Below are 26,242 nucleotides of genomic sequence, written 5' to 3'. Positions count from 1 at the left end.
AAGATAAAATATCCAGTGAGAATGCCTTGTTGATGTGAGAGGTCAGAGGAGAATGAGCCGACTGGTTCCAGATGACAGGAAGGCAGCAGGAACTCAAATAAGCGCTCGTTCCAGCAGAGGAATGCAGATCTCTGAAGGCACAACAGGTGGAGCCCTGAAGAAGATGGGCTGCAGCAGCAGGAGACCACACCGGGAGCTGCTCCTGTCAGCTGACAGCAGGAAACTGAACATCTCGGGTGTAAAATGGTTTGGAGTCTTTGTTGGTGTTTGATATTCTTTGTGTTGGTTCTACATATTTATTGTATTTGTATGTCTTTGTGGTCATTTTGCATCTCATTAAAGGACATTAAGTGTCTCTTTTTGCTTCTGAGGTCATTTTGAGGCTGTCTGAGCATCACTTTCTGGTGATTTTACATCTATTGTGTTTTCCTTTTCACCATCATTTTTTGGTAATTTCTGATTCTTTGTGGTCTGTTTTACATTTTTTTGTGTATACAGTTAACCTGTTTCTTCAGTTTGTGGTCATGTTGCATCCCTTAGTGCACACTGTGTGTCTTTTTGTTGTGCATCACTTTGGAGCCGTTTTGCATTTTCTTTATTTTTTTCATTAAGTATTTTGTTGCATGTCCCCTCATTACTTTTTGGCTGTAAAACATGTAAAACATGCTAAAACAGTCATTTCAACTCCCACTTTTTGCATTTTCTTCTTGAAGCTTCTGTTTTCTTCTCTTTGAAGCCTTTTTCAATCAGTATATAGACATTGTGTGTCTCTTTATGTAGAATTTACATGTTTTTTATTAAATATTTGTCGCTATTTCGTGTGAAATGTTTATCATAAAATGTTGCCGGACTCACGGCCTTGTTACGCCACTGAGGGCAGAGAATAAGGCAAAGTATAAGGACAGAGTATAAGGGCAGAGTATAAGGGCAGAGTATAAGGGCAGAGTCTAAGGGCAGAGTCTAAGGACAGAGTATAAGGGCAGAGAATAAGGCAAAGTATAAGGACAGAGTCTAAGGACAGAGTATAAGGACAGAGTCTAAGGACAGAGTCTAAGGACAGAGTCTAAGGGCAGAGAATAAGGGCAGAGAATAAGGGCAGAGAATAAGGACAGAGTATAAGGCAAAGTATAAGGGCAGAATAAGGACAGGCAAAGCGCAGCTCACATCCTGACAGGCTAAACCCAGGGCATACAACCCGTGTTCAGCTCCTCCATCGTGGTGCATTGTGGGGCTTTATGTAAACTCAACATGGCAGCTGCCTGCGCCAGAACCCTCAGTAAGGTCGGCTTGTCTTTTCTGGAGACTCCAGCCGCCCGCCGGTCCGGTACCGTCTCTTACCTGCTGGGAAATGTGGGCGCACACGGTTCCAGGAGGTCTTACGGCACCGGCGGGACTGGGTTCCGGTCCAAAGTCTTCTCCTCTGTGCGGTCAGGAGGAGGCAGGGTGCTGGGCTGCGCCTTCCTGCTCGGCGGAGGTTTGGGTTTGTATCAGACCATGAAGCTGTCCGTCCAGCAGCACCTGGCAGAGGAGGAAAAAAAGGTGAGTCCGGACCAGGGGAACCGGGTCTGGGTGGTCTGCAGGGTCGGTTCTGGGCTGTTCGCAGCCGCCTGACTCTCATGTCTGCAGACAGGGTCACCTGTGTGCAACCTGAGGTCGAACAGCAGCAGGTTTGATCTTCTGAACAACAGTGTTTAAGATTATAGTCCCATAAAAGTTCTGGTATTAAACCCACTTTAAAGTCCTGTCGGATGTTAAAAGTTGACTGTTCGTACACGATGTTCCCTCTCAGTCAGACTTTAAATGGTCACAATCAGCCCTGATAAGAGGTAAACAAACCTCCAGATGTTCACGTGCACGCATTGACTCCCAGCTTTTGTTCGTCATCTTTTCACACCGCTGTTTTGAGTCCCAGATGTTGAACGCAGCCACACATCTGTTGGTCTCTCAGGACGTGTTCCTGCACATCTTTTTGCTGCTGAATCGCGTGACTTTGACCAGACAATAAGATGATTTAATGACAGACTTTATGCATAAATATTCACTGTTCTGCACAGTGGAAGAATCCCACAAATGATGAATTAAAGGAGACATTTAAAGCCTTTACATTCACAGTCTTTAGCTAACTCTGCTGGAACATTAGCCTCAGATATAGTTGCTGATATGCTGTTGACTTCAGACCCCCTAAGAGCAGAAAAAGTTCAACAGAGAAGCAAAAAGAAGCTGAATAAATTAGTGAAAGTGTCTCAGAGATGGCATTAAGTGAGCAAATGCACCTTTAATATGTTGAATATCAGTTTTTTTGTTGTCATAAAGTAGCTGAACTGCTCTAAATCACACCTGTTGAGGATGAGACTCCAGCTCCCTGAAGCTTAGAAACCTGAAACTCACTGGACTTTAACCTATTTGACGAGTTTCAGTCGGTTTTCATCACCCAAAGCAGTTTCCTGTTCATACAAAGTGCCGAACATTCGGCGCCTGAACCGCCTTAAACAGGATTTAAGGTGGTTTTTAAACACAGCAGGTACAGGAGCTTTTTTTAAAGGGCTCATTTAAATCCAGTGAGTGCCTAACGGGACATTTTACAGAAGAAAAATCAACTTTTATGTTTTCTCTGGTGGGTAAAACACATAATTCCCGGGAATTCTGTGTTTTATTTGTGCCACATCTGGTTATTTTTTAGCACAACACTGAACATCTGGTCTGTTACCTGCCCAACGCTGAGGATAAACCTCTGGAAATATGACCTTAAACCAGGAGCCTGATCCTTCCTCTGCTGCCTCCCTGCAGGTTTCAGGAGGCGGTCTGAAGCTGACTCTGTACCAGTACAAGACCTGCCCGTTCTGCAGCAAAGTGCGAGCGTTTCTCGACTACCACGGCCTGCCGTACGAGATCGTGGAGGTGAACCCGGTGATGAGGCAGGAGATCAAATGGTCGGTCTACAGAAAAGTGCCCATCCTGATGGTCAATAGTGAGCTGGTAAGGCGGCTAAATCTCACCTGTTGGCCTTTAATTTGAGCTCAGCTGGTGCTGGACGCTACTCTTATCGTTCAGAATCGGGTTTTTGAATTAAAATGTGGAAAAATGCGCAGCCTTTTCAGTGAAAGTCTCCTTTCTTTTCTTTTATCGCTCATCCTCAGCAACTGAATGACTCTTCGGTCATCATCAGCTCCCTGAAGACATTTTTAACCAGCAAGTGAGTAGAAGCTTCCTTCACATGTGGGATGAAATATCCGTCCCCGGCTGCCTGTTTTGCTTTGGTTTGTAGAATTAAATTAAGCGAGAACAAGTTCCTACTTTCTTTTTCCACAATGAAGTGAAAGAAGTTTAAAATTACACATTAAAATAGAGATAAACTGCTAAATATGAGAAATGAAAGTAGATCATTTGAATGTTATTTGGACAAAACGATCAACTTTTACTTTTCTATTAACAAAATGTTTTGTTTATTCTTCAAAAAAGTGAAATTCTTCACAAAAGCGAAGCTAAAACTTGTGAAATTGTGAAGAAATGAATAAAAAGAACAGTTAAAACCATAAAATACAGCAATAAAAAAAGGAAAAACTGAACAAAGCGAAGCAGCAACTCTTGAAATAGTTGAACTTTTCACCTTTTTTCTGCAGGGAGAAAAGCTTGACCGAAATCCTTTTGTGCTACCCGGAGATGAAGTCCTTGAACGACAAAGGGAAGGAAGTGACGGAGTACAACAACAAGTACTGGCTGATGCTGAGCGAGGCGGACAACGGCGTGATGTACCCCGAGAAGGGAATGCAGAAGTAAGTTCAAACCGCACAGCTTACCTGTCCTCTTCTGGGGAGAACCGCTAACATTAGCCTCTGATGCTGAAAAGTGCTGAAAGTGGGGCGTAATCTGCTCATTTCGGACCCAACACGCACGTTCAGTGGAAAAAAAAGGTGCCTGGTGTAATAATTAGCCTGGAGACATATTTGTTTATCCAACTGCTTGACACTGGGAGACATTTTGAAAACACTTTTAAGTGAAAAGTTGCTTGTGTCGCGGGTACAGAGATGTGAAGCTGAGATGATGTTTCACCAAACTGACTCCACACCTGGCAGAAGAGCTTTCAACCCTCCTGCCAGCTATTAATGCAACTGTAGCTTAAAGGGGAACTCCGGTATTTTTAAACCTAGACCTTATTTCTGGCATGAAATACGTTCATCTGCTCACCAAGAACAGTTTGGTGAAAGTCGGCGTCCTTCGGAAGATATTTAGATAACTGGAGATCCATATAACGGAGTGAACGGGGCTTAGAGGATGCAGCCTCTAAATAAGGCATCATCTGTCTTTATTTCACCAATACTTTAAGAAGAATGAATGAATGAACGTGTGCTATAGCTCTGTTAGCTCATAGCTGCTGTTATGTGGCTACTTGCAGCTATAGGAGAGCTAACGGAGGGATTTCTACACAGGCACTCTACTGGGACCACTTCATCCACACGCCCCCCTGCAGCACAGTTTATTCACTCCGTGCTCTGTGACAGTCGGCTAACTTCACACAGAGTTTGCTACTGCTAGTTTTGTGCAACATGGCAGGATATTTATCAAATTCTGACAATGTGAACGACGACTTTGAGTAAGATGGACGTTCTTACCGGAGTGAATGAGCTATGCTGCAGGGGGGCGTGTGGATGAAGTGGTCCCAGTAGAGTGCCTGTGTAGAAATCCCTCCGTTAGCTCTCCTATAGCTGCAAGTAGCCACATAACAGCAGCTATGAGCTAACAGAGCAGAGATGAACGCATTTCATGCCAGAAATAAGGTCCAGGTTTAAAAATACCGGAGTTCCCCTTTAATATCCTTGTGATGAACACAAGGTTCTTCACATAGAAGTTTAAATGTGTCGCTTTTTAAACCGATTATTTAAGGAGTTTCACGTTATCTCCGCTGTTTTCAGAGAGGAGATGAAATGGCGTCAGTGGGCTGATGACTGGCTCGTGCACCTCATCTCTCCCAATGTTTACCGAACTACCGGCGAAGCCCTGGCCTCCTTTGACTACATTGTACGCGAGGGCAAGTTTGGCGCCGTGGAAGGCTTCTTTGCTAAATATGTGGGAGCTGCAGCCATGTTTGTCATCGCAAAAAGGCTGAAAAGTCGGTATGTTGAACGCCTTTGAGCCGTCTGGTGTGTTCCTGGCAGCTTTCTTCTGTTTGGATGTGAAGTTTTGACTTTTCCTGTGACAGACACAACCTGCAGGAAGACGTCAGGCAGGATCTCTACAAGGCTGTCAACGACTGGGTGGCTGCCATTGGCAAGAGCAGGAAGTTCATGGGTGGAGATCAGCCCAACCTGGCAGATCTGGTGAGGAAACTGGTTTTAACCCGATCCTTCAAGGAAAAGGAGGCCGACGAAAGCTTTATCTAAAAATGTCCTCCTTCCATCCACAGGCGGTGTTTGGGGTCCTCAGGGTGATGGAGGGCCTTCAAGCTTTCGACGACATGATGGAAAACACCAAAGTGAAATTTTGGTACAGACGCATGGAGAGAGCAGCGCTCAACCATGAGGGTCAGCCGCAGAAACACTGAACAGTAAAACTCAAGATAGACAGTGACCTGCATCTGGAACCAAGAAGACCTGCTTTGTTTGTTGGCCCCTCAAACGCCACCAGGAGGTCGGGGAAGCACCTCGGCTACCTGCAGACATTCACGCTGCTAAAGAGAACGCAAACATGAAAACACCATCACCAGACACTTAATTTCACCAGTGACAAAGCTGCTTTGTGGGAAACCGTCTTAAGGTTGTCTCTGGTTTGTAGCGACCTCTAGTGGTCGACAATAGGAACTGCAAGCACGAGTTAGCCAGAATATATTTGATCTTTTAATTTTTCTGCAGATAGGTTTGATTTATTCAGTTAGTGGGAAGTAAAAGTCGCTTCACAGTTGATCTTTGGTGTGCACTTGATCAGTTTAAGAGGAACTTTACACTCAGCAGCTTTGTCTAAAAACGGTTCATGTAGATATTTTCTAGCTTCTGTGCAGGAACCATGAGATTGAGGTATCTGTATTTATTTCTTTGTGTAACTGATGCAGGATCAGTTTGCTCTGGCAGTGAGGAGTGGATCGGAGGATGAGTAAAACAGATTTGGTGTGGTGAGCTGCCAGCAGGAATATACTTAAAGTGCAATCTGTCAGCCGCAGATTAATTGAATTTATTGTACTGAAACAGCTCAGTGTGCAGAGTTTAAAAAAGGTACAATAAAAGAAAATAAACCTTGACTTTTGGCTTTTGTTTCAGATAAAAACTACAACAGATTTCTAAGGTTTTACTATTTCTTTCAGCCTAAAATCGGAACTTACAGACACTCTGGATCACATCTGGGATGCTAATTTACAGAATTTCTCTCAAAAGTTCCTTTTTTATGGTGCAATTTTTGCTCTTTAACTGCAGCTACTTTCTTCTTCTCCTGATAGTTAATAAGTCCGATTGGCTGTTAAGCTACATGTGAGAAAATGCTCCTCATGGGTAGACAAAAACTTTTAAAAACAGTTTAAATTGTGCTAAATCTTCTACGATTTGCTGGTGGTGCAGACTTTATCTGAGCTGCCCCGTGATTGGACGGATGAGTCCAAACGGCACTCACGTTCAAACTAAACCCAAAAAGTTGCAGATTAGACTGAAATGACACAGAGAAGCAGCCAATTATCTCCTTTCAACCTGAATTAAAAGTCCGATTTAGGTGAAAATCGTGTTTTTAATCGGATGGTCACAAGGCTGGCTGCAAGTTGCCTTTTTTTGAGAGCTGCTTGACAGAAAATGGGGACAGAGACGGGATCCGAACCCAGGCCGGCTGCATCCGGGAGCTTCAGCCCTCTGTCCATGAGCTGCTGACTCAACCAGCCACTCAGCTTCTGTTAAAGCAGAGAATTATTCTGAACACTTTTCCAGCAACACGTCCATCTTTAAGCTCAACATCATGCAGTTAAAGAAAGATGGAAGACGTTTTTAATCATATCAAGTGTAAGAATACTTCATTTTCAAGGATACTGAACATCAATTAGCTCCAAAAAGCTACTTGAATCTTCTGTTAAAGTCGTATTAACTGTGTTTTATAAGTAAATATGAGGACCGGAGGGTGTGTGTGAACCATACAACATTTTCCCTTTGTTGGCTTTTTGAGTCGTTTTTGGGAGTCAGAAAAGAATCGATAATCTTTTCCTTCTATAAAAGAAGGTCCAATGGTTCTTGTGTTAAAGGAGAGAATAAATTAAGTATTTAAGCCATCATCAAGGCTGCGTCTCAGATACTTCCAGGTCATTTATTCCAGTTCGGAGTCGAAAAAGAAACATTTGTACCTAATAAACTTCTTCATGCCGAACATTTAGAGGTTTATTAAGCATCATCTGTGCTGCTTTAACTTCAGCTCAGGTCGAGTCTCTATGACTGTTTAGCTGCTCTCTCTCTGCCGTTTCTCATGTTTTCAGCCAACAGAAGAAGAAGTTACATCTGATCCATTAGAAGACACGAACGGTTTATTTTCGTAGTGATCTAAGGAATAAAGTTCAAACTGCAACAAGAAAACCAACTAAAGCTGCTGCTGAAGTTTTATTTCAGACACTGGTTTGTAGGTTTTGCTAAATTTATGTACATTACAGCCACTTTGGTTTTAAATTCACCCGTTTATTCTACATTAAATAAAACAAAAAAACCCAAACAGCTGGAGTTCTGCTTCAGTTTCAGGATGAAATCATTCGAGTCATGAAAAGTCTCTCAGTTCAATTCTAACGTTGAGCCGACATCATTGAAGATAATTACAAAAGAGTCCATCAAAGCCGTAACTGTTGTTCCACACAGTGGATTCCTGTTAAAACCGAGTCCAAATCAGCCCGTTTTAACCAAAGATTAGAAATAAAAACACACTCACATTTCATGTTCTTATTAAAGAAACTGAGCAGAGCTGGTTTGACCCATTAAAAAACATCAGTGCACTTCTGACACATCTGGCCGAGAACCATCTGAGCAGATGTTTGAAGGACGGCTGCGGTGGTGAGGATCCTCTGCTCAACATCAGGCAAAGGAAAGGAAACCGCCTGCAGAAGCAGCAGCGAACATCCAAAACCAGACTTTTCTCTTCATGCAAGCAATCATTCCCACATGTGCTCAAAATCAGACCAAGAAGCGATCCGGCATCATGTTAAAGAGCTCAAAAACGGAGCTGCGAGGCCTTCGGTGTCAACAAGAGTTCGGCTCTTTGAGACGCAAATAAAACCCAAACAGGAGACTCGTGCACAGCTGCCTGCAGGCAGAGGACTTTCCCAGCAGGAGACCAGCAGCTCTCAGCTCTCTTGTCCGCTTTACTCAGTCCTTGCAGGCGGGAGGCGGCGGCACCTCCTTGGTCACGACCTCCAGAAGGCGGAGCTCAGCTGGCCTTTGGGCGGACTGATCTGCCGGCTTTGCAGCGACGTCTGAAGAGAGGAAAAAGTTACATTTCATTTAGCTTTTTCGGGCACGTTCCACTGGGATGAGACCCCGGGGTCGACCAAGAACTCCCTGGAGAGATTAGACTCCACTTCTGGCCTGGGAGCATCTCTGGATGTCCCAGGAGGGACCAGAGAGGCTCGCTGGGGAGAGGGATGTCCGGGCTTCCCTCTCCCCAGCGAGCCTCTCTGGTCCCGGGAAAATGGATGAATGAATAAATAACGATGACTGATACTGGGAAAATTGATCAATACACCTCAGAAATGCATATTTACTGTGCAGATGTCAGATTAAAAAGCTCTTTTAGTGCCTGTGCAAACCTTAATATTAGTACTGCAAGCTTTGAATATGGGCCGGAGTAGCCGGAGCAGCAATAATACTAACAGGAGCAGCAGCTGTAATAGAGACATTTTCCTGTTTGTACAGCGGTCTGCGCCTGGCTTAAAGGCTCCACTGATCGTTAAAATTAATTGATCTTCCAAGGATCAATCAAAGGAGAGGAAACAGACACAGGCTCCGCCTCCAGCGTCTCAAAACTCAAGCTGACGAGCTGTTGAGCAGCTGGGAGAGTTTAAGAGAGCGTAGATTAAAAGTGAAACCAATCTCAGAGGGTAAATAATAAAAATACATCTTTTTAATTCATTTATCGCACATTTGTGTGGTTTTTTCCACAGTAAATCTATATTTCTTCTGTAATTTCTGTAAAACTGGAGCGTACAGGGAGAGTTGAGCTCTTGGTTGTCATAACTGTGCCCAGTGGAGATGGCAGATCCTGCTCTGAATGCCGTGATTACGCCTGGTTTCACGCATGCGAATGATGCCATGAGACCGGCTGCTTTTTGGTGACCGACGGGGTTGTGAAGAGGCTAAAAATAGGACTAAAAATAGGACTGTTGGACCATGAGAAGGATCTCTGGAAGGTCTGACTGCACCTTTCTGTCTCTACAGTCCATTTTCTGCATCATCTGGATGGTTCCTGGATAGGAACCGTAAGCCAGAGGTGGACAAAGCTTTCTGAGGACGCAGCCATCTTGTTTGAATAAAACAACGGTGCCACGCCTTTAAATGAGAGCTGAGAAGGAGAGCGTTTAGACTTCAGTGGGTCACATACCTCCAGAAACTGCTTGAGTCTGATGACCGAGCCCATCTGCCCGGTGCTGGTCACCGCTTCAATTCTGCAGACAAACAGAAACATTTTACAGACTTTTCCAACAGCTGCTGCTAAATGATCTGATGCGGTTCAACTCCAGCGTACCGGCAGAAATACTCCTCCTTCAGCAGCAGGAGCATCTTCCAGAACTGGGCCTGGTACTGCTTCATCAAAGCGTTGCCACAGACCTGAAGGAGAAACACTCATCATCCAGTCTGTCGTCCACAAACACTCCACAGCTGTGCCTCAAGGTCAGGACTCACCTCCAGGAAGTCGAAGAGCAGCGTTGCTGTGATGTCGGCCAGAGGCTCCATGTTGAGCATCTGGGCCAACCAGCGCCAGCCGTGGTTCAGGCCGTGAGGAACAGACTGAGCAACAGAGGAGAAACGAGATGATTCAGCCGCTCTCATCAACAGACGGCGTGTGTCACGGGAAGCCAGACGTTCTTACCCCCTGCTTCGAGCCGTAGGGCCACCGCAGCTGGATCACAGCGGCGTAGAGCCGGATCATCCCCGACATCCTCTTCAGAAAACTGTCCTGACCTTCCACCCCAGAGTCATCCACACGGTAGCCCAGGATCCTGCCGAGCCAAGCAGAAAAACACGGTGAAAAACAGTCTTCTGGGGCCACACGAGAACCTCTCTGAGACGCACACCTCTGGTACTCCTCCACGGCCGTGCCGTCCTTCATGGGGGGGTAATGCGGCACCGTGTACGGGCATTTCTTGTGCAAGTGAGCCAGGATGAGGTCTCCCACCCGAGGGTGCAGCTCCCAGATGCCGGAGGCCACCACGGCGATGGGGAAGGCGGCTTCGTGGTGAGACGCCACCTCCTCCTCGCCTTGTTTCTGCAAAGCGGAGAGAAAACCGGGAATTGTTGCGAGTTTATTAAAACTGAACCACACATAATCAGAGGATAAAGCTCAAAAAACATGTTAATTCCATATGAAACGCAGCTAAAATGAGCTTTCAGCAGTGAGGTGAGTTTATAAAACCTTTTATCAAGTCAGTCCAGGGACATTTTCACTTTATTAAACCGATCAGACTCACAGGAGACATTTCCACAGATCATTCACACACCACACTCACCACAAACTTTTCCGCCAGTTTGTAGCTGACGAAGTCCAGGCCCTGCGGGTGCTGCGAGGTGGAGACCGACTTCCCCCCGGACACCACCCCCCGCCCCGACAACAGCTTGTCGATCTTGTCGAAGATTTCCCGGAGCTGCGATCCGGAGTTGCTGGAGATCTGACTGACGGGGATGGAGGCCGCTTTCTGGAGCTCCAGCTTCAGTTTCTTTGTCTTTTGAGTTCCCAAAAACACAGAAGGTCATCATTCGTGCAGCTCCTGCTCATGGAGGCTCAGAGCACTTTGATTAATAACACGGTTCAGTTCTCAGAGGGAAAGAATCAGGATCCTGTTTGCTTTTCCTTTCAGTGGAAAATCACATTCATTTTAGGTGTATTAAAGGTATTAAATCTGAGACCAGCAAGTGTTTGAGGGACATAAAATCTTAAATGCTTGAATCAGATGGTGTTAGGACTTGGGTGAATTACAGAAAAGGACGGCTGACAGCTAGAATCTGGGTATGAAGACACTTCTATAAGGTTTTTAGACTGTTTTCAGTCTGTGTGGCCTGCAGAGGAGGAGAAATGGTTCCAACTCCCTGCGTCACGGACAGATCAGCACATTTTTTGTCTTTATTTGAGAGTTTCCTTTATAAAAATAAAGAAAAACGTGTTCATTTCTTTACTTTCACGGTGACCTGCATGAACCCACCTGGGCGTCCTTTGGAGAGTTGAGCTGCTCGAAGGACTGAGCGCACTGGGCCGCCGCCTCCTGCAGCTCTCGGTACCATTTCAGGGTGCTGTCCTCAGCGCTGTTCTGCAGCCCTGTTGGAGCAGATGAGTGGAATCAGACGCTTGATGCTGCGTCACGTCTCAGTGAAAGAAGACTTTAAACCCCCCCTGTGGGGAACAGGCGATGGCTCCTTGCATTTATGCTCGCTCACCTTTCCTCTGAGCCTTTTCTTTGGCCGCCTGCTCCGCCTTTTTCTGCGCCTCCTGTTTAGCCTGCAGCTCCACCTGCTTCCTGCGCTCCTCCTCCTCCTGCTGCTCCTTCTTCTTCTTGTCTTGAGCCTTGGCTGCTTCCTCCTGCATCAGCCTGATCAGCGCCCTCATCTCGTGGAGCGCTCGCTCGGCCACATTCATGTCCTCCATGCTGGGAAAGTCTCCCTGGAGGAAGATCAATGGAAAGGTTTTACATGCAGGTCATTTAACTCAATCAGCTAATCAGACTTTAAGATGTTAAAGGTCACTCAGGGTAAAGTTATACAATCAAATCTGGTTCTTCAAAACTCAATTTTGATGACTAGCCACAAGAAAAAACAGCATTCAGCATCTTTCAGCTGAAGGAAGACGACAGCAGAGATTCAGGGGAACATATGATACATTCAGTCATTAAAATAAAGACGGGGAATATAAAGCGGGGCATCAAGGAGTTGGGAGACACTGCAGGACCTTTACTTTCCTCACAGGGGCTAAAGACTGTTTTACTTCTGCTTTTCGATCTCAGATCAGAAAAACTTCTACTTGTACTCCAGGAATAGTCTGACATGACTCAAGTGCCTTTGGATGGTTACATTGATCCAGAGAATGTGACGCCTGGTCGTTTGTGGAGGTAAGAGATAAGAGTTCTTTATAAAATATCCACGTGGAGCCAGAAAACTCAAAAGAACGAGCCGACAGGGAGCGAAAACATCACAGGAGTTCAGAGGGTTGACCTGAACTCAAACTGACCTCTGCCGTCTTTCTCACCACCTCCGACACCTGGGAGCACAGCTGGTTGCCGCGGGCGCAGTAGGAGCTGAGGCTGGCCGGCGGGAGCTCGCTGCCGCTCTGGGTGGACGGCTCCAGCAGCTGGTTGAGCTGCAGGACCTCCTCCTGGATGGTGTTGAGGGCTCGAATTCTCTCCCTGCCATCCGTCTGCCTCTGCCGCTCGAGCTCCGCCTCCCGAAGGCGCTGCTGCTCCGCCTCCCTCAAGCGCAGGTTCAGGATCTGACAAACAAACGCTTTTTACAGACACTCCTCTCTGAATCAGAACAAAACACAGTTTCAAATAAAAAGAACTAACGAAAATTAACCTAATTTGACAACATCTGCTGATTTTGTCCAATCAGACTCTTTGACCCTCAATCGCTGTAATTATTCTACAGTTTATTAAACGGCTGAAATATCGAGCCCTGACTTTAACATTTCTAAGTGTTTTCAGGGGGATAAAGAGCGCCACATTGTGTCTACAGAGCGCACGGTGCAGAAAAAGAAGGAGAAACGGACTAAAAGCAGATTGTTCAGCATTCAGAGAGCTTCTTCACGCATTTTTCAGCTGGGTATATAAATAAGAGTCACTGTTTTAGACATAAATCGATGTTCTGTGCACGATAACGGGCCATAATAAGCCTTTGGCTGCCTTGTCGAACTCTCCCTCGGGTGCATTTGTTGTGCCATCCAGCGTTTCGGCTCATCTGGGTTTCTTCTTCGCACATACGAGGCAGTAAAACCCACACGGCTCAAACCCTGAACTCATCATTAGCATTTCCAGTGTGGAGGAAACCTTTAACAAACGTAAAAACTGATTCACTCACAACTTTAGTTTGATAATGACTTCCTCTGGATTTTGGGCTCATGTCAGTGAAGCAGGACTTTGTGGTTTTATGAGGACGCTTAAAGCCGTTAAAGGGGTTTAATCACGCTGGACAGCGTTTCAGTGCTTTAAACGAGGTTAAAACCTCAACCGGTTTCTACTTCCTAAAACAACATCGGTCTAATCCAACAGCAGAATGTATGCAGGCTCGTTTTGAGACCTTTTCATTCCATTAAAACACAATCTAACATCTCATGAGAAAATATCGATGGAAAATCAGCAGGAACCTGGAATAAATATCCCCAACAGTTTGTTTTCAGCTGTATGACATCACAATAGTTTCAGTTTCTGGACCCAAGCTGCATGAAGCCACCATGTGGGATCATCACACCTTCTTCCTGTGCTGCTGCTCCTCCTTCAGCTTCTCTTGGCGCCCGATGCTCTCCTTCGTTCTGCAGGAAGACGAGTTTGGGTCACACACGAGCTTTCAGAACGATTAAATGTAATCTGTGCGTACGCTTACTCTCTGTCCATCATGTCCCTCATACTCTGGAACTCCTGCCGCTGCTTCAGCTCCATCAGCTCCTCGAAGCGTTTCAGCTGCTCCGACTCGGCGCTCGCCACCGACACCACCAGCTTCTCCTGCGTCTCCTGCCGCAGCCTCAGCGCCAGCTGGGCAGACGGATATAAGAGGCAAGTAAGGAAAGACTGCGGAGCTGTCAGGACGCATCTCAGCACAAAGTTACTGTCCTAAATTGTGACTTAAGAGGCCAAACTGAAGAGGTTTGCATTAGAAAACACTTAAACTAAGGTCCAGGAAGCTTTAAGGGGCCAAAACTTCATCCCATGATGTAAAAGTTCTGCAAAGATTCCTCAGAGAAGTTGGATGATGTTTGAATTTCCAATAATCATAAGAAAAGAGAAGAAAGTTCAAAGGAAACAACCCAACAAGAGGAAAAAAGTAGCAGCTTTAAACCACCAATAAATGGCAGAAATATTTCCTCAATAAGTTTCTGTTAATGTAGAGAATAAAGCTTTAAAATCTACCCCTCAATCTGAGACTTATGGCTTCACACTGAAACATTTAAAGCACTGTATCACCCAGTATGTGAGCAAGAAGCAAAAGGATGAGTGTCCGAGTCTGACCTTGGCCTTTTCGCGCTGCTCCTCTTTGAATCTGATGATGCGGCCGGCCGTCTCCATGGCTTTGGGCGAGAGCAGGGAAATGGCGGGTGGTGGCGTCAGATCGGAGGCTTTGCTGACGTCTGCCTCTGGACTTTCATCCGTCTCCTCGTCATTAACAGCCTGCGGCACATCAACAACACAACAGGACAGTCAGAACTCCAGACTGTGGACTTGACTGAAGGCTTCCTGAACTTAAAGAGTGACTAACTTCTCTGTGAGGCGATCAGTTTGTATTCAGGACGGCCAACTTGCCTGCTCGCGGTCATTCTTTAGTGAAGGAGTAGCAGAAAGTGTGGCGGGTCTGCTGTTGAGGTCAGCGAAGGATCCCGAGGAGGAAACCGAGGCCAGAGTCTCTTCCAAGAGACCAGGGCTGGAGTCTCTGGTGCTGGAGTCCAGAAACGAGGAACTCTGAAGGGACAGCGAGCCGAGACGCTCTAATACGACACCAGAGTGTTCGGACAAGCTGAGGGTCTCTTTACAACCTGCCAAAATATCCTGCCAGAGCACAGGGAGGCTTCAATCATAGCGTTCAAACACAGATGCTGTGCATTAAAAAGCAAGGAGGAAGCAGAGTTTGAGCTTTGGATTATAAGAGTAAAAACATTTCATACGTGAAGCAATTATTATAGTAACTGGAGTTTAAACCACTTTTTCTGTCCAAGTAAAGTCCAATAACTGACTTTTTCTAACAAAGAATCAGTGAGTCCATCCCAAACTAATCAAACACGTATACTAACACTGACATCCTTTATATTTAAACACACAAATATTTATTTTTAATATATTTAAACAAAAAGACTCAAAATGAGAAACTGAGGGAAAATAAAAACCAAGAAAACGGCCAGAATTAAGCATTTTAACACACAACACCAGGCAAACAAGCGGCTCTGACTGACGGATTAAAAAAGGTCTGAATAACTGGACAAATAACGGAAAATTAAACGGCATTTCTGCTACTGTAAAATAATTCAGAGTAAAAGCTGAAATTATCTCCAAAAGCCATTCAGATGAAGATGAAACTTTCTTTTCAGTAACTGCTGTTTTGGGTTGTTTGAGAAGGAATAAATGAAAGATTAGAGCTAAGGTTTTTGTCCTTATTTAGAGGGTTAAAACGTAGGGCAGATCATCTAAATTTGATGCACTTTGTGTACTCAAACATCTTATAAATTCTAATTATTCATGCCCACAAAACAGGAAAAAGCTACAAGAAGATTAAGTGATTTAGTGTGACTGTTTCCTCAATTTATATATTTTATTTTTATTTTCCGTTTTACCAAAAGCATGAGATGCTGAACAAACTTTTCCCTTTTCTGTTAATTTAAACATATAAAAATGTAAATAGAACTAATCTTTCTTGAAAGATTACAATCCTCTTTTACTAGCTTACAGGACTGAAATTCAGACTAGGGCTTTCATAGTTTAGTAGTAAACAGAGTTGAAAATAATCGTATCAGCCGATAGTAAGTTGATTAAAAAGGGTGTTTTTACACCTTTCCGACAGGAATTTGAAGAATTATTCACAATGTTAACGAGCTATACTACTCTGTGAAAATATCCTATTCTATCCTTTGGTAGTTGTGTCTCATAATCACACAAATGAAAGTGCTGATAACGTCTGTTAGCTGTACAATACATGTAGATAATGAAGTTAAAAAAAATAGGTATGAGGGTACTTAGGTAGAAGCACTATTTAACAATAAAATTAATATCAAATGATTCGAAAATACTAAAAGCGAGTTTATAATTTTCATATATGTGCATAGAAAGTCGGTTAGCATTAGTGCTAACTAACAACTAATGAGGACCATTACTTTCAGACACTTTTGTGGAAAACTACACTTTGTTTAAACGGATCGATTACACGATAACCCGAGTTGATAAATTAATTTAGGTTTGATTATCAATGTTATTGAGCACAGTATCTCCTGCCTGGTTGACGTTAACTAGCTACCGGACAGCTAGCTTAACGAGCATTAACTCACCTCGCCCCTTTCCGACCATAACGGGTCGAAATTGAGCTTTCCTTTTGGTGAATTTTTTAAAGCTTGTAAGGTTTCCCATCGTAGATGTTCAGAAGGCATCCCTACAAACTAAAAACAACAAATCCGGATAAAAAAGATTTGGAAAAGTTTGTAGCCGCCAAATGACGTTACTTCAAATACAGTCCGACGAGAAACCATCCGCCTACGGCCTTTTGCTCATTGGTTCCGGATGGGTCCTTTTTCAAACCGTGTTGCTTTGCTTGGTGATTTAATTTGCCCCCTATATTTAGACAAATACTCACCTTTCACACCAGATCTTCAGGGTAAATTACAACAAGCAGAATTATTCATGTATAAGCTTAATTATTTTCACGAGCAAATAATCCATAAAGTGTATAATCTATAATCTATCTATAACTGTCATTCAGCCAAGTTGTTATCTGGGTTTACATGCAGGGTATCACTTTATAGGAGTTGTTAGTATTTAAACTGTAAAATAAATGTGAGGCTACTATTGAACGTGAGTGGTTTGATGTGTCTCTGAAATCAAATATTTACTTTTACTTACTGCAAAACTTTAAAAAAAGAAGGTTGAAAATTTGAATGAAAACAATTTTCAGGCTCCTCCCTCTCTTCTGTGCCTCCGTGGGCTGTCACGTATACCCAGGCAACTGTAGAAGTTGCACTAGAACTGGGGAAATCCAGAAAAAGACACAATGTTTAGCAATTTAGGAGCCTAGTGTCTTGAACTGTAGAAATCAGTTAGAAGATCACATGTTGGATCATTTAGGTGAAATGATAGGATGGCATCTGAGCTGCTGCTCGAAAAAATTAGGTTAAGCAGCAAAGTGAAGGTCTGTACCAAGAAGTCAGTGTGGTAAAACAAGACATTACCTCATTCAAAGTGAATTAAAAGAAACGCCTACATGTGAATTCTGCCTTCAGTTTCAGCACATTTGGCAAAAGCAAATGTATAAAGATGAAAGTTTGCTAATTTAAATGCATGAAATATGGAGGGCTTTTAGCCAAAGAAAGACATCAGAATAGACTATGAACTAGATTTTTATTTGATAAAAAGTTTGATTAATTCCAGTTTTATTCATTCAGACAGTAACTCTAAATTTAAAGCACTGCGTAGTTTAAGTCTGCAGCAAAGCTTCAGCAGAAACCTCATATTCCACTTTTGACTCTGGGGGCAAGGCAAGTGTCTGATGCCTCCTCTTCTCTGATTGGCCCTTAATATGAGGCCAGCAGCCTTCAAAGACAACAGGGCATGGCAGCAGGTACATACAAACAGACATTTCCACATTCCACATAAACTATACTGCAGCATTTGTGAAGCAGAGTTCAACTAAAACAATGCAGAAGAGACTGAGTTCATCTTTAAGTGTGAATCCTTAGTAGCTTGAAAGAATGAACTGAAGACAAAACAACACTGACTGTATAATAATTTTAATCAATTATCTTAATAAGTGATAGACGTTTGAATCACGTCTGCATTCAAACTTTACAACAAGCAGCAGAGCTAAACACCAGCATCACGTCCACATTCAGACGTTTACCTTCATGAGATGAATTTAAATCATGTCGTCACCTTGAATCCAGACATTTGTTGTCACCTGAGTGTCTGGACTCGACAGAATGTCTTCAAACATGAAACTGAACTGAAAATCTTGGCTGTAAAAATGAAAACATGAAGAAATATCAGAACCATCGGTTTTAGTCAAGAATATTGAGATTTCCAACAAAAGAAACTCAAACGTCAACAGAACAACGTCAAGAAATCACTGATTAACTGAAAATCTCTGAACAGTTTAGACATGAACCCACGATGGGACTAAATGAGTCACAGGATGAATCAAAATTAAAAATCACAGATTAAAGCTCACTGCACCTTCAGCTGCTTCATTTTTCAGTCGACAAATTTGCAACTTGTTCCTGAAGCAAAGAAACCAGAAAGCCAAACTCCAGCATAGAGCGGCTGAGTGAATGTGGTCTGGACTCTGTGGAGGAGAGTCATGGTTTCAGAGACGCTGTAGAAGGACAGAATACCTGCTCTGTGATCCAGGTACACTCCGACTCTGGAGGATACAGGACCTGAGATGGAGGTTTTTATCTTGTTGTACCAAAAGCCATAACCGTATTGGTAACAATATAACGACCAAGATTTGTCATTAGAACCAAACACACATTTAGAACCAAATAAATATTTGCTCCAACCTCCTGCTCTGCTGATGTTCTTGTATGAGACTGCTACAGCAACTTCTGCAATAACTCCTCCCTCTCTCCACTCCACCTCCCAGTAACAACGTCCAGTCAGTCTCTCTCTGCTCAGGACCTGCTGATATTCAGTGAATCTGTCTGGATGACTAGAATAAGACTGTTCTTGCTTCATTAATGTCACTTTTCTGTCCCCCTCTGACAGCAACAGATATGTGTTTGCTGTGTTTGGATCCAGTGTGATTTCACATGAATATCTTAAGAAGTCAGCTCTGCTCTTTGGTTCTGGCTGTGGCAGTAAAACATCCACCTCAGTGACTCTCAGTGAGATGTTGGTCCATTCCTCTCTCAGGATGTCCTGTAGTTTCTCTCTGAGCTCTGACACAGCTGCTGTCACAGCCTCAAAGTGCCTCAGAGGACGGATCTTGATGCTGGATGAGGGTGTAGACTCCCTGAGTGCTGACACTGAGGGGCAGTTGTGTAGAAACTGGTTGTGATCCTCTGTGTCTGAGAGCTGCTGCAGCTCAGCATCTTTCCTCTTCAGCTCAGTGATCTCCTGCTCCAGCTTCTCCTGAAGCTCTTTGACTCGACTCACTTCAGTTTCCTGCTGGGATCTGATCCGTTTCTTCACATCAGAGCTTCTTTTCTGGATGAGACGGATCAGCTCAGTGAAGATCTTCTCACTGTGCTCCACTGTTTTATCAGCAGACTGATTGATGGCCTCCACCTCCTGCTGAAGCAGCTTCACATCTTTCTCTCGGTCCTGGACTCTCTGCTGGATTTGTTGCCGACTCCCCTCCAGCTCTCTCTGCCTCTCAGTCCTTTCTGCTGCAGCTGACACTGTGTTGTGGCCTTTATGTTCATCCAGAGAGCAGAGAAAACAGATAGACTTCTGATCAGTGCGGCAGAACATCTTCATCACCTCATCGTGACGAGAGCAGATGTTCTCCTGGAGGTTCTTGGAGGGCTCCACCAGCTTGTGTTTCCTTAATCGAGGTGAATCATAATGAGGCTGAAGGTGTTTCTCACAGTAAGAGGCCAGACAGACTAAACAGGACTTGATGGCTTTCAGTTTTCTTCCAGAGCAGAAATCACAGGCCACATCTTCAGGTCCAGCATAGCAGTGATCAGCAGGAGCAGCTTGGAGTCCAGTCTTCTTCAGCTTCTCCACTAAAGCTGCTAACATGGTGTTTTTCACCAGGACAGGCCTCGCTCTGAATGACTGGCTGCACTGAGGGCAGCTGTGGATTCCCTTCTGATCCTCTCCATCCCAGAAGCCTTTAACACAGTTAAAGCAGTAGCTGTGTCCACAGGGAATAGTCACTGGATCCTTCAGCAGATCCAAACAGATTGAACACTGGAGAATTTCTCTTTCCATCTGATCTCCTTTCTGCGCCATCTCACCGTTTAGTAACAGTGACTGAGTGAGTTTCGCTTCCTCAAAGCTGAAACTACTCTGAGCTCTGAAGGGGAGGGAACGGTGAAACTGAAGGGGAGGGAACGGTGAAACTGAAGGGGAGGGAACGAGGAAACTGAAAGGGAGGGAACAAGGGAAGGTGTGGACAGAGTGGAGCTGCTGTGTTTGAGAGCAGGAGGAACAGGGAGGTTATCAGAGTTCAATCCATTTCAGGAACTGAAGTGGCTGGAGAGAGATACTGTAAGGAGGGTTTCCTGGGCAGCCATTCTATTGTCATCAGGACCAAGAGTCAAAATATGTGAGGCTGGAATCAATGAAGCTGGAAGCAGGAGTCTTTATTGGAGAATATTCTTTAATACGGTGTACACAGGGTCCTACAGCTCGCATGCATCAGAACTAAGACCTCGAACAAACAAACCAGGTCCTATTTATACTCTTAAAGGGAGGTTTTCCCCTTAATCAATACTTCCATATTGGATTTGATCAAGCTGTCTTTGACAGGATATGTACCTCAGACTTTTACGGTTGCTGTAATTAAACTTTTACTTAAAAAACCTACTCTTGACTCAGAAGTGTTGGCTAATTATCGACCCATTTCCAATCTCTCTTTTATGTCTAAAGTCCATCCATCATCATGCAGCTTGAGCAGAGAAGCCCAGACGTCCCTGTCCCCGGCCACCTCCAGCTTTTCCAGGGAGACCCCGAGGCGTTCCCAGGCCAGCCGAGAGACATAGTCATGTCTAAAGTTCTTGAGAAAATTGTTGCAGCTCAACTTTGTGACCATTTACACAGAAATAATCTGTTTGAAGAGTTTCAGTCAGGATTCAGAGTGCATCATAGCACAGAAACAGCACTGGTGAAAGTTACCAATGATCTCCCCTCCATGACACTATTGTGTCAGACAGAAGGAATATAAAATGCTGGCCGAAAGCCAAACCAATAGGAGAGAAGTATTGGGTGTGATCTATCTGTTGCCAGGCAGAAGAGAGGTTTTCTTTATAAAAAGTGAGGCCAGGAATAGAGTGAATAAAAGCCTGCACAATGCAACAATAAAAACTTCTGTTTCTGAAGGGACTCTGGTTTATTCCTTTTTTCTGAACAAACTCTACAGCATTGGATTTTTCACTCTCTCCATTTTTTTTTTTTGGCTGTATTTCTGACTCCAACAAACTCTTAAAAACCAGCATAGTTGTGATGAGGCATTTTTGATAAATATTTGAGTTGAACGCCAGTGTTAAAACACATAGTGGGTGTAGCTCTTGTTCAGAGTATCTGTAAGACACATACTTTTGATGATATTTAGATCAGTCTTTGATTGAACGCTTAAATCTGCCAGATGTCATTCAAGGGTAGTTGTTAAGTTAGACACCCTCTCGTGGCAGAGACGAGTATTACAAACACACGCCTGCATCCTTTTTGCAGTTTTTGTTGGTCAACGATGTATTATTTCCATGTGTTTTATAATGCTTGTGTGACTGCAATTGAATCAGAATGTTTGGTTTGATAGATTTTTATTTCCATCTTCTGTACATTCATTAGTTATAAAACAATGCCTTTATGTACGGGCCTAAATTTGCACGGAGGGTGGCCTACAAACATGCCTTGAGTTGCACACGTGTTTTGCTATCCACAAATACAAATTTCCTATTTGTAACTTGTGTGTTGTTTTTTTTTGTTACTCAGCATTTGTGGATCATCAATCACTCGTTCGTATTTTTGAGATATTCTTTCCGCAAATCCGCACAGATCCACAGACAAATAGCTCGTGATCCACTAGCACCATCCAGTAGATGGCGCTGTTGTTCACTGATGTATCTATGGCTCGGTTTAAGAACGAAGAAGAAAGAAGATCGTTGATTAGCAGTAACCATAGTAACGACACCGGAATAACTCACAGGCTTCCTTGCTTGTTTCTTGGTGGAGCTATTTATTGTGCCCCCTTTGCTCCCCACATGTGTGTTCAGTGCCCAAAATAATAGTCTGTTCATATCTTTACAATCGAGCCCAAATTTTAGAAGATCACATGTTGGATCATTTAGGTGAAATGATAGGATGGCATCTGAGCTGCTGCTAAAAAAAAATTTGGTTAAGCAGCAAAGTGAAGGTCTGTACCAAGAAGTCAGTGTGGTAAAACAAGACATTACCTCATTCAAAGTGAATTAGAAGCGACTTTAAGTCCGAAACGCCTACATGTGAATTCTTTATTAATTCTATATATATTGCTAATTTAAATGCATGAAATATGGAGGGCTTTTAGCCAAAGAAAGACATCAGAATAGACTATGAACTATATTTTCAAGTGATAAAAAGTTTGATTAATTCCAGTTTTATTCATTCAGACAGTAACTCTAAATTTAAAGCACTGCATAGTTTAAGCCTTTTATTAGTCTCATAAAATAGTACCTGCAAGTGAAAACCAACATCACAAGGAAGCATTTATGTGCAGTAAGTGCACAAAAAGGTACGTACAAAAGGTACCGTGTGTGCAAACATGCAGCTGTGATGAGTGCTCGACATAATCCTCTCCTGTTCGACTCCTTCAGCTTTGGAGAAGGGGGTAAGACATCTGTGAGGGAATGCCACCCTGCCCTGTACTTTTACCCTAAACCTAACCGCGTGGTATGTAAACAATGTGAAATAACACCCCAAAAGATTGAAATACGTATAACATGCAAGTTGATCATGTTGAATACGGGGGTCCTGAAACTGCAGCTTCTGGTAAGTAGAAACCTCATGTTCCACTTTTAAATCTGGGGGCAAAGCAAGTGTCTGATGCCTCCTCTTCTCTTAATATGAGGCCAGCAGCCTTCAAAGACGACAGGACAGGGAACCAGGTACATACAAACAGACATTTCCACATAAACTGTACAGCAGCAGCTCCGTCTGCAGCATTTGTGAAGCAGAGCTCAACTAAAACAGTTCATCAAACCGTGGTGTAAACAAAAAGCTTCCATTTGTTACATTTATGAGCATTTCAGCTGAATATGATGCTCATATCTACCAATGAGCAGACGAAGAAATGCCAAACAGCTTCGTAAGGGATTTATTTCTCTATTTGTTTGTTTCAAACAGTTCAACTTCCTGAACTTATGAATTCGATCTACGCCGCGCTCTTATTTTCATCACAGAGCTCCGCTGCTCCGAGCAATCTCAGCTTCACGTTTTTGTTTCTGCACGTGCAGCCGTTTCGCTCCCCATCTGTATGCAGCCTCATCTCCATGTCTGATGAGGCCGGTGACTGTTGTGTCATCTGCAGACTTCAGCACTCTAACAGATGGCTCCTCCTGAGGTGCAGTTGTATCTGCAGACGGAGAAGAAGAGCATCCATTTCCTCTCCCTCTGCAGCCGTGACTGCACCTCAGGAGATGAGGGCGCAGAAAATACATTTGTTATTAATTTGGTAATGATATCATCTTTCATGCCAGCATTTCCATTTTTTCCTCTAGTCAGGAAGGAAAATGAATGAGGATGCGCCTGTTCGATAAAAGCAGACCTTTTGAGACCTTTTGGTCAACACTCGGTTAATTAATTACCCAGCATGGTCAGATTAACAGAAATGGTTAATTATTAGTAGTATTTGTGGTAAAAGCAGCATCCATAGGAGGATCTGGGATGGAGGATATCATAAGTCATGACTTTGCTTGTGTTACCGCGAGAATAATGATCAGGTTCCTGAAGCACAGAGCAGATGATTCGCTTTCTCTGATCAAATTTAAACAATTTTGGAACAACGCCTACAGCTTAATGGGGCTGAGAATCTCAAATTACGATTCAGGGGGCTGTGATTTGATTGCAAAACGATTATTGATGCATCTTCATGCATCTTCATTCCCAAACTGGCTTTTTTGTGTGTATGACCACTTGCTGTTTTCCAGTTTTCTACCAATTCCTAATTTATTTACCTCCAATATCTTTCATCGATAGAACAAGTAGAAGGGATGCAGCCAGTTAACTGGAAGGTTACATTTTGTTCTCTCTGATAGATCGAGATAGTATTCTTGAGTGATGATTTATATTTATGTATTCTTGATTGTTTTTTTTTTCAGTCTCTCTGTTTAATCTCTGCCTTCCAGCTCAATCCAAAGAGTTTATTCCTTTTGAATAAACTCTTTGGGAATCTTTATCTGACCCAAAAGAAGGCAAAATGTTTGAGAGTTTGCTTTCATTGACATGCAAATTCTGCCTCTAACTTGGCCATTTGAGCCACTATTTAGTGGATTTGCTCTTGTGCTGATGATGGTGCATTATCATCAGTTTTTAGATGAGAGATTAGCATGATCTTTTAGCTGGAATTAATGTGAAGGTGCAACAAGCTGCGAGGGCAGCAAAACATCCCCAAACCGTGATGTGGGTTCCTGAACAATGAAGCCATGAGCTTGACGCTCGTTATCCACCTCTCACTCAAAGGAAAAACTCCACAGGAGCCTCTCTTTAGTTTCCTTAATTTACTTAGAAAAATAAAACAAGATATAACAGTCCAGCATGACGATACAAAATAATTAGCGAGAGAAATACAAATAAAAAGAGGTTAACCAGATCAATGCGCATTAAAAGTTCTGTAGGCAATTTTTAAACCTGCAAATGTCCAAACACACACGTTTTTAAATCAAATTAACTCACCAATATGAATGACCTAACTGTAAATAACACAAATATATTCATATTAAAACACAAACTTAAACTATTATTCAAATATTAATGAACTCAAATAGGACCGAGGCGCTTCACTGTCAGTTAAAATGGCGCCGCTTGATTTAACTGTCCCATAAAGGCTGTTTATCATGATGACCACGTGCCTCAGGAAAAGCAAAGAGTACACTTTTATTAAACAGAAACTGTTGCACAGTGACTCCAGTGTGGACCTCAGTATGAATCTCATATTGGTTCACATTTTAGAAATTAAGTTCCTGCATGAATGTGACACGAAAGGATTCTTGGTCGAGTTCTGAGGCTTTGATTACCGACCCGGTACCTGCTGCAGCACGAGCCGCACGATTAGCTGAAATGTCTTCTTCAGTCACATCAGGTCCTGCATTTCATGCTTCTACCTTCTATCTTTGTTTATACGTCCAGTCAGCTGAAAATCTTTTGCAATAAGAAAGAAGAACGAGGAGACAGAAACAAGATCTGTGTTTATCCAGAATGTGATTTCAAGCCTCTGGTGTTAACTTTGCACAGCCTGTCCACACTCAATGTTCTCATGTGACAATAATGAAATATCTGGCTATCTGTCTCGAAGATGGTCCCACATCTGTAGATAACAAGAAATCTGGAGGAGCAGTGCTGAAAATCAATCTTTCCCCACAAAAGGCGATTGGATGAGGAGCCGACAAGAGGTACGAATGTGAGGTTGAAACAGCCAAGGCTGTGGGAGCATCACAATGAAATAATGCATTTTATTTGTATTGCACTTTATATCTAAAAATCTCAAAGTAGAATAGAGTTTTTGGGTCACGTTTAAAAGCCTCTGCAGTCTGTGGCGCCCCCAGATGGTCGGGGAGGGTGTTCCTCAGCCAGAAAAGGCCAGATTGCCCACAGCTTGGTTCTTGGGATTTGGAGAGTTTTTAGATGCAGAACGGAGGCTTCATCCTGTTGGGTAAATGCAGGATTTGATGCCTGATGTGGATTCCCCATGACAGACAGCATCACTAAGCGTGTTGTTGTGTAAATTCTGTCAGATTATTGGTACGTCTGGGCTGTAAAGGCGGGAGACTCAACAGAACTGGCTCAGAAGTAGCAGCTGAGGCTAAAGGGTGTTGGTGGGAATCAAGAGTAAATTAAAAATTAAATCTGACATTTTCAGAACTTTAGCCTCGAGTCTGTTCATTTATTTATTGTTCAACAAGTATCAAATTAATCTAAAAATGATGTTTGAAGTTTGATATCTCAGATTTGTGGACCCTTCTGTGTAATTTAATATTGATTTCACTGATACAGATTAATATCTCACATGTTCGGCTTCTCAACAGTCTGTAGAAAGTGATTTTTTTAGTAGTGAGCTTCCCAGCAGGGATTCCTCACATCATCTGTCAGTGAAGAAGAAGAATGACAAGTGTGTGCAGCATTAGACCTGAATTCATGTCAGATTATGATTTATAGGGAATTTTCATTTCACCATTTAGCTTTCATCACAGATTCTGTGGGATTCAGTTCTGACGCAGGGCTCCGAAATGCTTTCTGTTGAACTTTTCTTGAGCAGGTAAACTTTATGTTTCATAT

The 26,242-nt window shown here is 43.3% G+C and overlaps 3 protein-coding genes across 3 annotated transcripts; 1 reads left to right on the top strand and 2 right to left on the bottom strand.

Moving 5' to 3' along the window:
• Window positions 1–1,231: 1,231 nt before the first annotated feature.
• On the top strand, window positions 1,232–6,229 carry ptgesl (prostaglandin E synthase 2-like). The gene is made up of 7 exons (XM_072387221.1): window positions 1,232–1,539; window positions 2,788–2,976; window positions 3,138–3,193; window positions 3,621–3,773; window positions 4,911–5,111; window positions 5,198–5,315; window positions 5,402–6,229. Exons 1-7 carry the CDS (start codon window positions 1,249–1,251, stop codon window positions 5,537–5,539), a joined length of 1,146 nt encoding a protein of 381 aa, XP_072243322.1. The 5' UTR covers window positions 1,232–1,248; the 3' UTR covers window positions 5,540–6,229.
• A 1,314-nt stretch (window positions 6,230–7,543) lies between these two features.
• gle1 (GLE1 RNA export mediator) lies at window positions 7,544–16,589 on the bottom strand. The gene is made up of 15 exons (XM_072387222.1): window positions 16,387–16,589; window positions 14,658–14,899; window positions 14,366–14,528; window positions 13,743–13,891; window positions 13,611–13,671; window positions 12,376–12,633; window positions 11,589–11,811; window positions 11,357–11,469; window positions 10,667–10,879; window positions 10,235–10,425; window positions 10,030–10,159; window positions 9,843–9,947; window positions 9,685–9,767; window positions 9,541–9,604; window positions 7,544–8,416 (listed from the first exon to the last, which is right to left on the bottom strand). The coding sequence occupies exons 1-15, from the start codon at window positions 16,483–16,485 to the stop codon at window positions 8,348–8,350; spliced, it is 2,163 nt and encodes a 720-aa protein (XP_072243323.1). The 5' UTR covers window positions 16,486–16,589; the 3' UTR covers window positions 7,544–8,347.
• Window positions 16,590–17,912: 1,323 nt separating this feature from the next.
• LOC140309380 (tripartite motif-containing protein 16-like) lies at window positions 17,913–20,067 on the bottom strand. The gene is made up of 2 exons (XM_072387220.1): window positions 18,262–20,067; window positions 17,913–18,063 (listed from the first exon to the last, which is right to left on the bottom strand). Exon 1 carries the CDS (start codon window positions 20,003–20,005, stop codon window positions 18,299–18,301), a length of 1,707 nt encoding a protein of 568 aa, XP_072243321.1. The 5' UTR covers window positions 20,006–20,067; the 3' UTR covers window positions 17,913–18,063; window positions 18,262–18,298.
• Between the last annotated feature and the right edge of the window lie 6,175 nt (window positions 20,068–26,242).

The sequence above is a fragment of the Leuresthes tenuis genome, unplaced genomic scaffold, assembly GCF_036924035.1.
Source record: "Leuresthes tenuis unplaced genomic scaffold, fLeuTen1.0.hap1 SCAF_6, whole genome shotgun sequence".
Lineage (NCBI taxonomy): Eukaryota > Metazoa > Chordata > Actinopteri > Atheriniformes > Atherinopsidae > Leuresthes > Leuresthes tenuis.
This window is presented reverse-complemented; position numbering and strand designations above follow the sequence as displayed.

Excerpts from the sequence above, each read along its gene's own strand:
- LOC140309380 (XM_072387220.1), bottom strand. The coding sequence starts at position 20,005 with ATGGCGCAGAAAGGAGATCAGATGGAAAGAGAAATTCTCCAGTGTTCA.
- gle1 (XM_072387222.1), bottom strand. The coding sequence starts at position 16,485 with ATGCCTTCTGAACATCTACGATGGGAAACCTTACAAGCTTTAAAAAAT. Across the intron at positions 11,812-12,375 it reads TGGTGAGAAAGACGGCAGAG|GGAGACTTTCCCAGCATGGA; the intron begins GTCAGTTTGAGT and ends ATCTTCCTCCAG. Across the intron at positions 9,605-9,684 it reads AAGGAGGAGTATTTCTGCCG|AATTGAAGCGGTGACCAGCA; the intron begins GTACGCTGGAGT and ends GTTTGTCTGCAG.
- ptgesl (XM_072387221.1), top strand. The coding sequence starts at position 1,249 with ATGGCAGCTGCCTGCGCCAGAACCCTCAGTAAGGTCGGCTTGTCTTTT. Across the intron at positions 1,540-2,787 it reads TGGCAGAGGAGGAAAAAAAG|GTTTCAGGAGGCGGTCTGAA; the intron begins GTGAGTCCGGAC and ends GCCTCCCTGCAG. Across the intron at positions 3,774-4,910 it reads CCCGAGAAGGGAATGCAGAA|AGAGGAGATGAAATGGCGTC; the intron begins GTAAGTTCAAAC and ends CGCTGTTTTCAG.